The sequence below is a fragment of the Toxorhynchites rutilus genome, chromosome 2 (genome assembly GCF_029784135.1).
Source record: "Toxorhynchites rutilus septentrionalis strain SRP chromosome 2, ASM2978413v1, whole genome shotgun sequence".
NCBI lineage: Eukaryota > Metazoa > Arthropoda > Insecta > Diptera > Culicidae > Toxorhynchites > Toxorhynchites rutilus.
Window position 1 is genome coordinate 81,730,013 of NC_073745.1, and position 14,857 is coordinate 81,744,869.

General features: G+C 38.7%; 1 protein-coding gene across 2 annotated transcripts in view; it reads right to left on the reverse strand.

Moving 5' to 3' along the window:
• Positions 1 to 1,702: 1,702 nt before the first annotated feature.
• The window catches only part of LOC129767231 (protein king tubby 2), a 98,680-nt gene continuing 85,525 nt past the window's right edge, over positions 1,703 to 14,857 (reverse strand). For both annotated transcript variants that reach the window (XM_055767902.1, XM_055767903.1), the window contains exon 6: positions 1,703 to 4,514. In XM_055767902.1, the coding sequence (XP_055623877.1) occupies positions 4,245 to 4,514 (270 nt within the window). In that variant the 3' untranslated portion in view covers positions 1,703 to 4,244. The remainder of the gene's footprint in view (positions 4,515 to 14,857) is intronic.

Genomic DNA, 14,857 nt, shown 5'->3' on the forward strand with positions numbered 1-14,857 from the left:
TGTTGCCACAACGACAGATTTATCTGGAAAGGTACAGATTATTTCGTTATTTTTTGGTACAGATTCTGTACGGTACGGGGAAGAGATTTTCGTCAAAAAGTACAAATTGGTACAGATTTTTTTCCGTGTGTGAAATTTCTTACATTTGAATAAAGCAACCTTAAAGAACATGACGACTTTTACGCCGCAGTATCGCTTGGCTTTGTGTGCTAGTTATATATACCAACATTATATTATATATACCTATATATCCAATAGCCCCGCAAAGGCTGACGAACTCGAGGTAATTCAAGAAATATTGGAACTCAAGCCGCTTAAAAACACCATTCGGTCACCCGTTGGGTTTCGTTAGCGACGACAGTGAAGAGATGCATTCATCGATTTGAGAGGAGCCTATCAACATTGTCATTGAAAATACATTGTCTTGTCTCTGAAAACACAAAAAAGCTCTTAGTTATCAATACCCATAAAGGTTTGTATGCTTATCGCAGGTTACCATTTGGAGTCAAACCGGCAGCTACTATTTTTCAATCAGTCATGGATAGAATTTTACAGGGTATTTCGAACGTACAAACTTATATAGATGATATCCTCATTCGGGCCGAGTCGGATGAGGAGTTATTATATATTCCTCAGATATTATCAAAATTGTGCTAGGAAGGTTAGCGAGATACAATGTCAAAATAAATGCTGAGAAATGGGAGAAGCATTTCTTGGGATGATAACGTGCTATATCAAGTTTGTTCCTAATTGAGTTTAGTTCTGTCTCCTCTTTACATCCTTTTATCAAAAGATTCTAAGTGGAGTTGGGACTACTCTTGTAAAATAGCCTTTGAAATCAGCGAAAAGTTCATTAGTAACGCCCAAGTTCTAACACATGTTGATCCGTCTAAATCTATCACCGTGACGTGCGACGCAAGTGTTGATAGAATCTCGAGAATTCTTAGGGTGGGTTTAGACTAGTGATATATTCATGTGAAGAAATATGATGAGATTTATAGAAATCGCATCAATCGTTTACACTAGCGTGAGCTTCTATAATGAATATATTCATATTTTCGGTGAATTTATTCACCTGAAGTAGAACTGCATCCAACTTTAGTGATTTCTCACCCGTGAGAAATTCACAAGCGTTTACATATGCTGAATTTATTCAAGTTATATATACCTCGAATAAGTGTATCATATTTATTCTCACCCGTTTACACCTATTTTCAGGTGAACAAATCCATCTATAGCTATAGATCTTCCTAGTGTAAACCCGCCATTAGTCACACAATAAATATTACCGACAAACCGGTTCTTTTTGTATCGCGCCGATTGTGAAAAACCGAAAAATACCATATTTTACATAGAGAAGCACTTGCTATTGTATTTGCCATGGGAAAGTTTTATATATATGTTTTGGGCCAGAAGGTATCCATTATAACAGACCACAAACCTTTATTGGGCATTTTCAATAACAAAATGGGAGGTCCTTCAATTATTGCAAACATGCTACAGAGATATTTTTTATTACTTTCTATATTTGATTGTATCATCACATATATGGCGGGTAAGGAGAACCATGCCGCAGATTGCTTGTCATCACTACCTTTAGATCAAATTATGAGTAACGCGTGTCATTGAATGACCCAGTATTATCTAAAGTTCTAGAATATGTTCAATATGGTTGGCCGAGAAGGGTTAAAGAAGATCCTGGATGCTGGACGAAATGAATGAGAAATGCCAACTTTTGGGAATCGACCGAACTCCAAGACTTTATGGAAATTTGACAACTACTAATAAACCATTCGAACGAATACACATTGATTTTTTCTATAAATATAATCGAACATTTTTAATATTAGTCGGCGCATATTCTCGTTGGATTGAAGTTCGAAGAATGACTAAAACAAATGCAGATAGTGTTTCACAAGAACTTGACAACATTTTCACAATTTTTGGTTTTGCATCGATCATTGTGAGTGACAACGGACCTCCATTCAGCAGTTTTCAATTCAAAAAATACTGTGAGACCCGTAATATAGAAGATGTCTTGGTCCTACCATTAACCAGCTATCAACGGATTATCAGAAAGGGCAGTACAAACCACAAAAGCTGTGTTGGGGAAACTAACCAATGAGAACGATCGATCGACAATGAAATCAACAATTTTTTGCATCATCATCGTCAATCTCCAACAGAAGGAAGGTATTGTATTATAGAGACTTTAAACTTTTGCAGTTCATTCGTCTCTAGCCTTTGAAAAACTCTACTCTACTTTACCTTTACCTTTGAAAACTCTACTCTACTTTACTCCAGCGCTACCACCTCCGCCCTCTTGCCTTGAGAAAGGCACTCGATCCCTCGCCGTCCAGCCCGTCCAGCAACGATGTTGTCCAGTCGGTGTCCACACAAAGGATGAACGACAGAAGATAAAATTATACAATATGAACGCATTTTCAAATTTATACCCCGTACACAATTTTCAGGAACGAGGAGCAAAAAGGACACATTCAGTGGAAAATATAGTGATGAAAGCTCCGGAAAACAACGGAGACATTCGCGAAGCTCATATAAACAAATTGGAACGAGTTCCACAACTACCATTTGTCTTGAAGAAATCCGTAGACTCCAATTCAGCTACAATACAGGTTCCAGAGCAAGAGCATACAAAACAAGTAAATATGAAGAAAGGGCGAAAGGGTTTTGTATCCAAAAAAAACCTTCTAAGCTAATAACGGGTCTGGCATTACGCAGATCTACTAGAAATAAAAAAAACCGAAGCATATAAACCTTAATGAAGGACAGCTATTCAAGAAGAAAAACCATAAGATCTACTGAATGAATTTTATTGAAACTGTTTTGCATGTATTTTGATTCATAGCAACGAGATGAATTTTGTTGAATTTAATTTTATGGGGAGTCAAAATTCGGTTGAGCTTAGATAAATTTATATTGGAATAAGAAAAAAAACATAAAATTGTACGAATTATTAAAGAATTAATTTAAATGGGGAGATGAGAGGAGAGATAGCTCTCATCTCATATATATCCTAAGATCACGAATAAAGTATAGCATGTACTGATAACTTGAACTGTAAAGACGTGTTTCCATACGACCTGTTCGAACGACTTCAAATAACTAGTTCCCTTCGGTCATGACAGGTCATGAAGAGTTCGTGGAATAAAATGGCCGCATGAGGTTGGCCAATAGAGAGTCCAAACTTTGATGGAGAAAAATACGAAAATTTATCAAAACTGTAACGGAATATTTTTTCAATATTGAACCTGTAAAAACAATAAATTTTCTGCATTTTGATATAAAAACATTATTTTACCTTTAACCGATCTCGAGATATAAACGGTTTTGTGATTCAGGGTTCTAAATGGTTCAAGCTTTAGATGGCACTAATGTTCCTCGAAGAACTTCGCCGTATTACTATTTGCGCCATTATTATTAGTACTTAGTTGATTTATATGCCAAATAAGACGATTTTTTTTTCAAACCGTGCGACTCTATTGATATCAGTGGTTAAAAGTAAACACATTTTTCTCAATTTTTGGTTGTGAATATGTAAGGCATTCTATTCATTATCGCACAGTTTCTATCAATCAACATTTTTACACTGACCTGAGTTTCAAATGATCATAATCTGCATCCATAAAACACCTCTCCCTTTGCAAACCAATTTCGAATTGGAAACGAAATGTTTATTCTACTATATCGCATAACACTACTCGAAGCTCTTTACAATTTTCTTGCGCGTACTACTTATTGAACTAGCTTGAACTCTACTCATTTTTGTTTCTCAAGCATAATTTGTAATTTACATAGCTATATTTAGAAATCTTGCTTGACTTTGATGTATCTTATTTTAATTCAAATAAATACTTAGTAGCTCTCCTTTCTTTGCTTCCAACACGCTAACGCAGGTGTTCAGGGGATCCTTGGACTCATACACACGACTGTGTTTTTTTTTTGCATTAATTTAGTGCCTCACTTTGCTAAATTTACCTGATAAAAGTTCCTTTACACTAACAGCGTACCTCCAATGTACGCGTGCCGATTAAAAACCTACCAAATGTCTTCGTACCATTCCCACTTCCGCAACAACGTGGAATATGTGTTTATTTGTGTGTCTGTGTTTTTGTGTATGTGTATTGGCTTGTGTATGTGTCCCTCGCTAAAAACAAAGACTCTAAACTACCAACCACCAAATCACGAGATTCCGTTCGTCATCGATTCGCGCTCTCGATGCATTACTCGCACGCCAGCTTCCCATCGAAGCTGCTCAGTGCGATCGCAAACGCCTGGAACGCACACAGCGGATAGCGAAAGTCCATCGTGAAGATGTCGTCCGACGTTCGGCCGAATTGCATCACGATGTAGTCCGGGTCGGAGTCGTGCACCAGCTGAAAGTTCTTGACCGAGGCTTGCGTGACCCGGCCGTGGAAGTTGAGCACGTACGATTGCGTCTCGTCGTTCCAGATGGGCGTTTTGTTGTGCAGTTCAACGACATTGTCGGTGTTCTGTAGGGGAGAAAAACAATGGAAGGAGGAAAATCAGTGCTGGTGGTTATTGCTCCACGAAGATCAATAATGCTAATGTTTCGCAACGACTACATATATTTTTAGAATGAACTCTATTATTTGATAAGGATAGGGAAGCTTCAGTGAACGTTCCATCTATTTAATACGAAAGTGAGAGCATAGAAAGGCAAATGTTCAGGTTATTAACCGTGGGTTGATTGTTCATGGATTATAGATCTGAGAAAGACAGGGATGGCACTGAAAAAAATATTGGAAGGTGCGTTGATCTGTTCTAGCTTCCAACTTTAATTTGAGGGGCTCAAAATTAAAGGGGTGTAAGAGACATCATCGATTTCTCTAAATCGACTCTCCCTTTTGGTCATAACTTAACTGCAAACATATTCCCAGCTGTTTTTGACAATGTGGAAGATAGGTCAGAACCTCATCATTGTATAGCAAATTCAAATTGGAAGGTTTTTGCAGTAGAGTTATTAACTAAAGAAAAAGTTGATGAAGAGAAATTGATCAAATCACTTACACCCCTTTCCTTCTATGCCTCTGAAAAAGACCCTGTTATTTCACCATCTGTAATTACAGGAGTAAAATGATTTGTATATCAATCGAATCGGAATGTCTCTAAGATTTATTTGATATATAATACTATACATTGTGATTCCCAAATCCGTAGATGATTCCAATTAACGAAAATTGGAAGCATTAGGATTTTCCCACGCAAAACGCGCCAGCAAACAACTGCAACAGAAAAAAATGTAAGGTCACATTTAGGCGAAAAAACATTCTGGGTATAAGACGGTCTGTGATACCATGCGCGAGTATACGAGTTATGTCCTAAATGTCCAAACCAAAATAATGTGTCCTCAATTTCCTCAGATGATGGTGCAATACTTTTGAATTGCTAATGAACCGTGCAAAATTAATGCAAGTTAATGTTTCAAACTAGCCGAGCAATCAGTGGAACACAGGTTTGCGTGCGAGATACTGCCACTTCAAACGGCGGGTCGGCGGTCGATTCGAATCCCGTCATCTTGGGGCCTTGAGCCGCCTAGATTCCTTAAATAATATTTCTAGCCTACTTGTGACATTACACCTATTCGGAGTGATTGTTTCTGTTGCGGTGGTTTCTGGGGCGATTTTTTCCGGTCACGATTCTGCCCACTTACGTGTCTACCTACATCAGCTGTCAGTAAGGTTCTGATTATGCATCGATTGATTGATTATTTTTGACGTAGACATCTTTCAGGCCAAATCAGAATACAGGTCACGTTTTTGTGAAATAATGTTAATGTTAATAAATATTTTCATAGCGAACAAATTCTGATACTTTGCACACCAATGGAATCGGAAATTCTCTAAGATTCGTTTGATATACTATACAGTACAATCCACTAATGCCTAAACAGTTTAAATTAATGGAAACTGGAAGCATTCTCAATCTCCAAACATTTGTTCTGCCGATTTGTGTGCATTCCCGAACAGAGCTGTCAATAACGAGCAACTGATACATTCGTTTCTCCCCGTTTTCAACATATTTGGTTTAAATAAGCCATCCGCGATTTGAAGCCACACCTCTTCTCGTTCAGATTAGAGGCGAATGAACTGCAAGATTAAAGCCTCTCAAAAACAAGAATGGAATCGTTTGGTGGTCATCGAAGCAACATAGTTGCCGCAGAGCGTCGAGCGGGGGAGGATTGTTTTCTTGTCGGGTGAAGGAGGAGTATGGAATAGAGTTTCTTCCCACAAGGGCTCAGGGCTAGAGGCGGAACCCAGAATAGAATGAAAACACAGATGCGAGTGAGCTAGCAAAACACAACGAGCGAATATCGCTGTTCATGCAGTGTTTCAATCGAGCAAACGAACCGAACGAAAATAAAATTTTCATAGCTTCCAGAATAACCAAGAATCTAGAAGTTTTTTTTCTTCTGAAAAAATGCGACTGTGAATTGTTTCAGCTTAGCATACCATTTTCCCAAACACATATATTCTATCTATGACCTTACCTACCCGTGCTGTCCATTACCACCACTTGGCCAATGGTTCTACCCATGCATCAGTCGGTTACAATATTTACATACCACTGCGAATCAAATTTAGCGTTCGTTTTACAGGCAATGTGGAGGGAAAATGTTACAATGTAAATTCCGCCTGTTTTTCATTCAGTTTGAATAACCCCTTCGCGATTGCGAATCACAGTCTCAATTCAGCAAGCGTGCAGACAAACATTCTTTTCAGATTCTGAGAAAAATGTGAGCACCGGGTTGACTCTCATGCCGTCTGGCGACAGTGCTGTATTTTTGCATGACATACACAGACACATTGATATTTTGATGCGATGCCAAAGGTAGATTGAAACGGTTAAGAAAAATAGAATAATGGTGCTGGTGGAACGAAAGTAGAATTGCCTGTGATAACATATGTCACTTGCGAAAAACACTGCTACTACAGCGTTCGCTACGACTACTGCATTACTACATTGTTATCAGAAAACAAATTGCGACAAATTATCAGCTTCCGCGAAAGTATTGATCTCGCGAGGGCAAGAATGATTCATCAAATCTTTTCAGAGCCTTCTACAATTGTAATTATTAAAAATGTTTCGGAGCATTCCAAAGTTAGATCCGAACTAATAAAAAACGAATTGATTTTTATAACGTTTTGCAAGGATAGAACGTCATAAAAGAAAAAAGTGTGAATTCAGGAGTGCCATCGGCCTTTTTTAATAACTTTCCGATCGATTAATGTTCGTGAATATCAGCATCATTTACGAATTAAAAAGAGTAGCAAAGTTTAGTGCATATGAAGAGAATATTGTTCAGTGGTGAGAGCTGTGTTCTTAGGTGGTAAACTGAAGATGAAAACTACTGAATAACTACTTGAAAATACAATAAGTTCAGTGTTTCAGCTTCACTCTACACCAGAACCTGCGTTGGCAGAAAACGTCAGAAAAAATGCACTTTCTTCAAAAGCTTTAAAATGTTTGTATGTATGGGAGCAGACATTTCTTTCTCTCAGCCTGAACGTCAGTTTGGAAAAAAAGTCCAAACGGTGTCAAAGGGGATCGAAACCAAGGCCGGATGGAATGCAATGCTGTTATACACGACCACGCTATCCACATAGCCATTGGTGCTGTTGAATAAATGCGTGATAATATTACACATCATTATAAAATGGAGGTGGAAAGTGTTTTTTAAGAGTGAAGAGGAGAGCATAAACGTGAATCTATATCTTTCTCGTTCTGGGCCGTGTATATGGCAAAGTATGCGAAAAGCTTTAATGCGTGCTTATTCGCAATGTGTCTCTTGTTTCGCGCACTCATATTGCTCTTATATTGCTATACCATATATATTATACAAATGATATACCAGTATGGGGGAGTAGCCATAGTAAACATTTAATAATCAACAGTGAATGTTAATGTTGGGAGTTAATTTATCAATTTGCTCAAATTGTGTTTTAATTGCGTCGTGAATCGTCCGTGAACTCAGTGCAAGCATTCATTCATCGACCCTTGTCAGTGCTTCAAAATATTTGTACTGAATAATTCAGTCTTAAGTTTCTATAATGTGTGTGTTGTGTGCTATGAAATAAGTCAACTGTGAACATCTTTCTGTCACAGCATAGTTAGAGTGAGGCAGAAACGAGGATGCTGTCAGTTTCCCCTCTTTCTGCTCACATGCCATAAAATATAGGCAAATAGAATACACACACACATAGTTAAGCTTTATAACACAGATAGGGAAAAAGCTGATAAAAGGAATGAAAGCTTATTGAAATATAGCAGAATAGTTTTTGAAGTTGATGAATCCCGACCAATAGAATAAATTTAATTGAGTTTAAATAAAGGTATTGTTCGCGCATTTGTTCCTGAGTAAAGATTTGAATTTAAAAACCAAAAGTGAAGTTAAAGTTATCCGACCACTTTCGAATCATTCCCAACAGTGTGTTCTGCAATAATTTTGTAGTCCTACGTTTATCATGTGGTCGTGCCTAGGACACCCTCCTTCTATGTTTATAACTTTCTCTCTAGACAGCGATTAACCAACCCTATATGCTGAGACTGTAACTTAATATGAAAACTAAAATCTGTTTTTCAAGGCTACAACAAAACTACACACCTGACCAAAAAAACTCACTAAAGAAGTTAATCATTAAATTCCTTCTTTCCTAATACGTATGAATATGCTCCGCCATTGGGAGTTCAAATATGTTGAAAAGAAGCGGTACGAAAAACCCTGAAGTACATCGATGAGCCATCCTTCTCAGGGTGCATATGGATATCTTTTACCGTCAGGTATTCAAATAAAAAAAAAGACGGGTGGGTAATGTCGGGGACATAACCGGAGTGACGTAGGACTATAAAAAGGGGACAGCTTTTGTTAAATATATATTTTAAATATATTGTTTTATTTTCTTCTCCTACGTGAATATCTACCTATCTACCTGAAAAATGGATTAGTTTACTGTTTACTCTTTATGAACATGTTGGTGGTTCTGAAAAGAACCTTTGGCGTTGTGTTTTTACACACTTTCTCAATTTTTTCTCACTATCTTTTAGTTGATTTTTGATTTTTTTCTGAAACCTTTGTACTTATCAACGCCGGGCAACTTTTGGAAGGAAGGAAGGTATTGTATTATAGAGACATTACACTTTTTCAGTTCATTCGTCTCTAGCCTTGAGAAAGGCCCTTTGAAAACTCTACTCTACTCTACTCCAGCGCTACCACCTCCACCCTCTTGCCTTGAGAAAGGCACTCGATCCCTCGCCGTCCAGCTCGTCCAGCAACGATGTTGTCCAGTCGGTGTCCACACAAAGAATGGGGCAACTTTTGGCGTATGCACATATCGTACAATCAAAATGATGGCTGTAATAGGGAATGCATAGGTGGTCATCAGCGCGCGTTTTGTACTCTAGCGGTACACACTCACAGGATAGAGACAAATCGGCAGACTCAGCCAAAGGGGCGAGTCCAACGAAACGAACGAATGTGCGTTAAAAGGGAGCGATGGCAAAAAAATACATTCATTACGATTTGTTCGCTCGTTGGATTCACATGCAGGCTAAAAAAGGGTCCTTTTCAGGATCACAAAATTATCTTCAATCTAAAGAGTTTATTGTTTTGTTATCACTCGATATCCCCATCTTGTTCGGCTAACCCATTCTGTTTAGCGATTGCATTTGCCACTCGCCACAGCTTTCACAGTTTGAAAATTTCTTCCCATCCAGCTTGTGACATATTTTACAGTAAATTACATTCAATGGCACGTCGCATTACCACCACTCAGTGTCGTATTGGAGGTAATTTTAACCTGTAATTGAACATTTGCGATGACAGTGGTACAGTGTCGACTTTCAATTTGGGGTCATAATTTGGACCCCGAACTCTATGTTTACAAAAATGTTCAACTAAATATGTCGCATTACAGGTCCGTCCAATTAGCTAAATGTCGAGATAAGTGTAAATTATTATACTTTCAATCTAGTAGCAATTTAAGAATTGGTGAAAATCAATAAGCTCAGAACAACTGTCAAATTCACATACTCATCATATCCTGGCAAACAAATTATGAAAAAATCAATTTGTGTTTTATTATTATTTTGGATATTGTTTTAGAAAGCATTGAACTGTATTTCCTAAACTCTTTTTTGGAAGGTTTAATGGCCCTGAAAAGCGCCTTGTTTTATGGAATAGTTCCAATTTAGAAAACTTAGTACTCGTGGTTTTGAAAAAAACCATTTCGAACGCCCTCGATGCCGCCTTGTTTTTGATTTGCCACCAAAGCAGTTTGTATAAAGAACAAACTTTTTTCCTCTGCTACCTGATGCCGTTTTGCGATTGCGTTTGCCATTCGCCACACGTTGCAACTGCCTGTTGTCTTGATGTCCACCGAACCGAATGTGTTCTGTTCTGAATGCGGGTTTTCTTATCGTCGCGAGCAGCTTTGCCAGCTAACTCGATCACTTCGGCGGCCGAAACTATATAACGCCGGCTAGGTGGACTGGTGCACTGGTACTAACGCGCCCGGCCTAGCTACCCTTGCGGGGAACTTCAGATCAACACGGTTCGAGCGGGATTTTGCCTTTCCCTTCACTTTTCCAGACATGGCTGCTTGGGTTGGTTTGTTGATGTGTTGTGATGCGAACCGATGTGGTGTACGGTTTGGATGAGAATGATCGTTACGGCAGCGGAGCGGGGATTTTTAAGCTGACTGGCTGGCTCGAGAATTACGCATGTATGAGACTGCGACCAATGTTTCGTTCATATTTTTTCTTTTTCCTTTCCAATCGTGCTTCATTCTATTTCGCTGCTGCTCTGGTTGCCCGTTTTGGTCGGTACGATTTGAGGAGCACAAAATGGACCAATCAAAAATGGGCAAATAGTGCATTTGGACAATGCTTGATATTTCACTATTATTCAATTATTTATCTCAAGAAAAATGAAATGTTATTCGTTATATATTTCCTATCAATTGTTGCAAAAACCTTTGCGATCTATTGAGAAATGCTCGAGTTATAAGCGTTCCAAATCTTGCATTTTTTCCTACTTGTTCAGTGCCTAGATTTCCATTTCACCCCCTATATCTTCCGGTTAGATGTAGTCCTACGTCAAAAATGAGATGGTTCGCGACACGATAAACCACTCGCATCACTTACATCACTTACCGATGTGAATCCTGCTTTTTACCCTTTTCCACAAACCACGGTAATCGCAAGGAACCACGTTATAGAGGCGACCCTGGCCGCGAATATTATAATAACATTTATTCCCTTCCCCTGGTGACTGTAAAGACGTGGCCGGCGTCGCACAGTGGTCCCTCAGAAATTCTAGGTGGCACTAAATAGAAAAATGTCTGTCTTTCATCTCTTTTCTTTGGTTTTTTCCTTTAATTTTTTTTTTTGCTTCTTTGCTTCTTTGCTCTGTTACCGCTGAATTGCTAAATAAGCCTAATAAAATAAACGGATGGGATAAAATAAAATTATAGGAGGTTACGTTCAAAATACGACCGCATTGTTGACGTAGAACTACGCTGTGGTTTAATTCAAGCTGCTTGTTTAGAACAACGGATATTATTTTATAATGCAACGAAAATTTTGAAATAACCATTCTACCAGTTTGGTCGCCTCGAAATGTTTTTTTTATTGTAGAATCATTTGACGATAATTGTTTGATGATTTATTCCTGTGCTCGCACAACAATACTTGCTCGAGATAAGCGCAGCTGTCATCCTTAGTGGAGAAAGTTTTGCTACTGCCAAGCGAAACCAAATCACATACAAAATTCCAGAACGACATTTACTTACTTGGTGACTAAATAAACGAAATAAACTCTATCTGTTAATCTCAAAAACGTCAAAAAGAATAGCACTGCTTCATTATGCTCAAGTTTAGCGAAAATGCAATCCTAGTTGAAAGCAGCTTTGCGACTGGCACGCGAGCCCATAACTTAATATAACTTTTTGAGTAACCTGGTATTCCCCAAAAAAATTTTTTGGTGCATAACCTTAACACCTGCTTCACCGCAGCATCAGTTCAATGCTACAAACAATGTTAACTGATTGGAAAAAGGCTGAATATTTGCCTAAGCAGAGAATCATTACTAATACCCTAGCGTAAATATTCCCCCCCCCCCCGCTATCTTCCCTCCTTGTTTATATTTATCATTACGATGATTTGCAACACTAAACAATCGTCCGTCATAGTATAAAAAATAGGCGATTATTGCATCGTTACAGGGCCAATGCACACGGGAGCAGATACAAATGGGGTTTCAGCGTAGCGTAGAAGCTCTATTTTCACGTACGGGTTATGAAGCACGCACGTACGCACACAAATATCCATATATCGATGGCTTGAAGCAACTAAATATACACACCGTTATCTCCGTTCTGCGCTCTACTCAACAGAAAAACAGAAGCCCTTTCTGTTAATATTGCCAGTCTAGATTAGCTTAGCTATCATCCTTTGTGGAAAGAGTTTACCTACCGTCATGCGAAACCAAATCACTGACAAAATTCCAGAACATTTACTTTCTTGTTGAGCTAATGATAGCCTAGCTTGATGATTCCTCAATGCTAGAGACATCAGCGAGTGATCAATTTGGTCGCGTCCACAGCTCAATCCGAAACGAAGACATGTGGTGACGCAAAACAAGGAAGAACAAGCGATTGTCATTGCTTTGAATACAGAACGATACTGAAAGTTTGCCCTCCTTCCTTGCTTGAGACATTAAACTTCTTCAGTTCATCCGTCTCTAACCTTCAAAAAGGCCCTTGGAAAACATTACTTTATCCATCATATTACTCCTCCGCCCCATTGCCTTGAGAAAGGCATTCGATCCCTCGCCATCCAGCTCGCCCAGCAACAACGTTGTTCAGTCGATTTCCTCACGAAGAATGAAAGTTTGCCTCAGCGAGATTCACTTATCGACTTATCGACTTCGTTGCTCGTCGATAAGTTGCTCGTTATTGACAGCTCTGTTCGGGAAAGCACACAAATGGACACAACAAAAAATGAGCAAATGGGAATGTTTCCAATTTTCATCTATTTAAACCATATACAGACTATGGGTTTGTAATGTATAGCATATCAAACAAGTCTTAGGGAATTTCCGATTCGTTTGGTATATAAATCGCCAAAATCCGTTCGCGGCAAAAATAGTTATTATCGTTCACTTTATTTCATAAAATCGTGACCTGTTTTCTGATTTGGCACCCTTGATGAAAGACGTAGTTCTACGTAAAAAAAAATGGCATACTAAATGGAACATCCAATGCATCATGTGATACGAGATCTTCTTTCTCCGGATTCCTTCCTATCGACGATTCCATCTTTATGGATATTACATTTTCAGTTTTTTTAAATGTTCAAATTATAGAATAAAAAAACAAACTTACAGAAATATTACAATCACCTTCTGCAAATACATATGTCATTAAAACCGTAAACTAGTGATTCAACTGAAACTGCTGAGACTCCTTTAGCTTTTGCCCCCTCATGATAAAGATTTGTATCTACTACAACCCTTTGCCACTCTCCAACGGAACGACAAATTTCGAAGAAGCTCAGCTTGTTGTCCAAAGGTTGTTCTAAAAGAGATGCACGTCTCAAAGATGTGAAAAACCATTAGGTGTACCGGTAAGTTTCTTCGGTTTTACAACAGATGGCGTAACTTAATTATTATTATTTAAAATTCGTCGGAAAGCTACTGACATTGCGCTTCTTTTTCAGTATATGTCAAAAAGTTGAAGCGTAAACAACATAGCTTTTGCCACTTAGAATATGTCGAATTTCGTACCAATGAGAATGTTTTTGCGGGGAGTGTTACTTCATTACTTCAATATGAAAAGCTGCGGAAAGTCATTGCATTTTGGTGGATGTTTATGGTGACTGAGCGAACTGAGCGAACGTGTCAGACGTGGTTTGCACGGTTTAAAAGAGGTAATTTTGACTTGGAAGACGAAGCGGAGCGCCGCCAAAAAAGTTTGAATATGAAGAATTGGAGGCTTTACTCGATCAATATCCGTCACAAGTGCAACAAGAACTTACCAATACACTTGGAGTAGCTCAGCAAACCATATCCGATCGTTTAAAAGCAATGGGAATGATCCGAAGGATAGGGCATTGGGTGCCGTATGAATTGAAGCCACGAGACGTCGAACGCCGTTTTTTCACGTGCGAACAACTGCTTCAACGGCATAAAAGAAAAGGTTTTTTTCGCATCGAATCGTTACTGGCGATGAAAAGTGGGTCCAATACGACAATCCTAAACGTCGGGCAACGTATGGATACCCCGGTCATGCATCAACATCGACGGCCGCGCAGAATATTCACGGCCAGAAGGTTATGCTGTCTATATGGTGGGACCAGCTGGGTGTGGTGTACTATGAGCACCTAAAACCGAATGAAACCATCACGGCGGACCTCTACCAATGACAATTGATACGTTTGACCCGTGCACTGAAGAAAAAACGGTCACAATACGAGCACAGACACGATAAAGTTATTTTGCAGCACGACAATGCTCGGCCGCACTTCGTGAAACCGGTCAAAACATACTTTGAAACTCTTAAATGGGAGGTCCTATCGCATCCGCCGTATTCTCCAGACATTACTCCATCCGATTACAGGGAAACTTCGATATAACGTCACTTTATATAACGTACATTTTACCGCGATATAACGTACACATTTTCAAAGTCCAAAGAAATAATTTTTAGAACATGGTTTTTCTGAAAAAACAATACATTATATGTATGTTGATACTAAAGCTTGATTTGTACTTTTAATCAATCCCGAAGTACAACTGTTTTGTGATTCCGGATTCTTA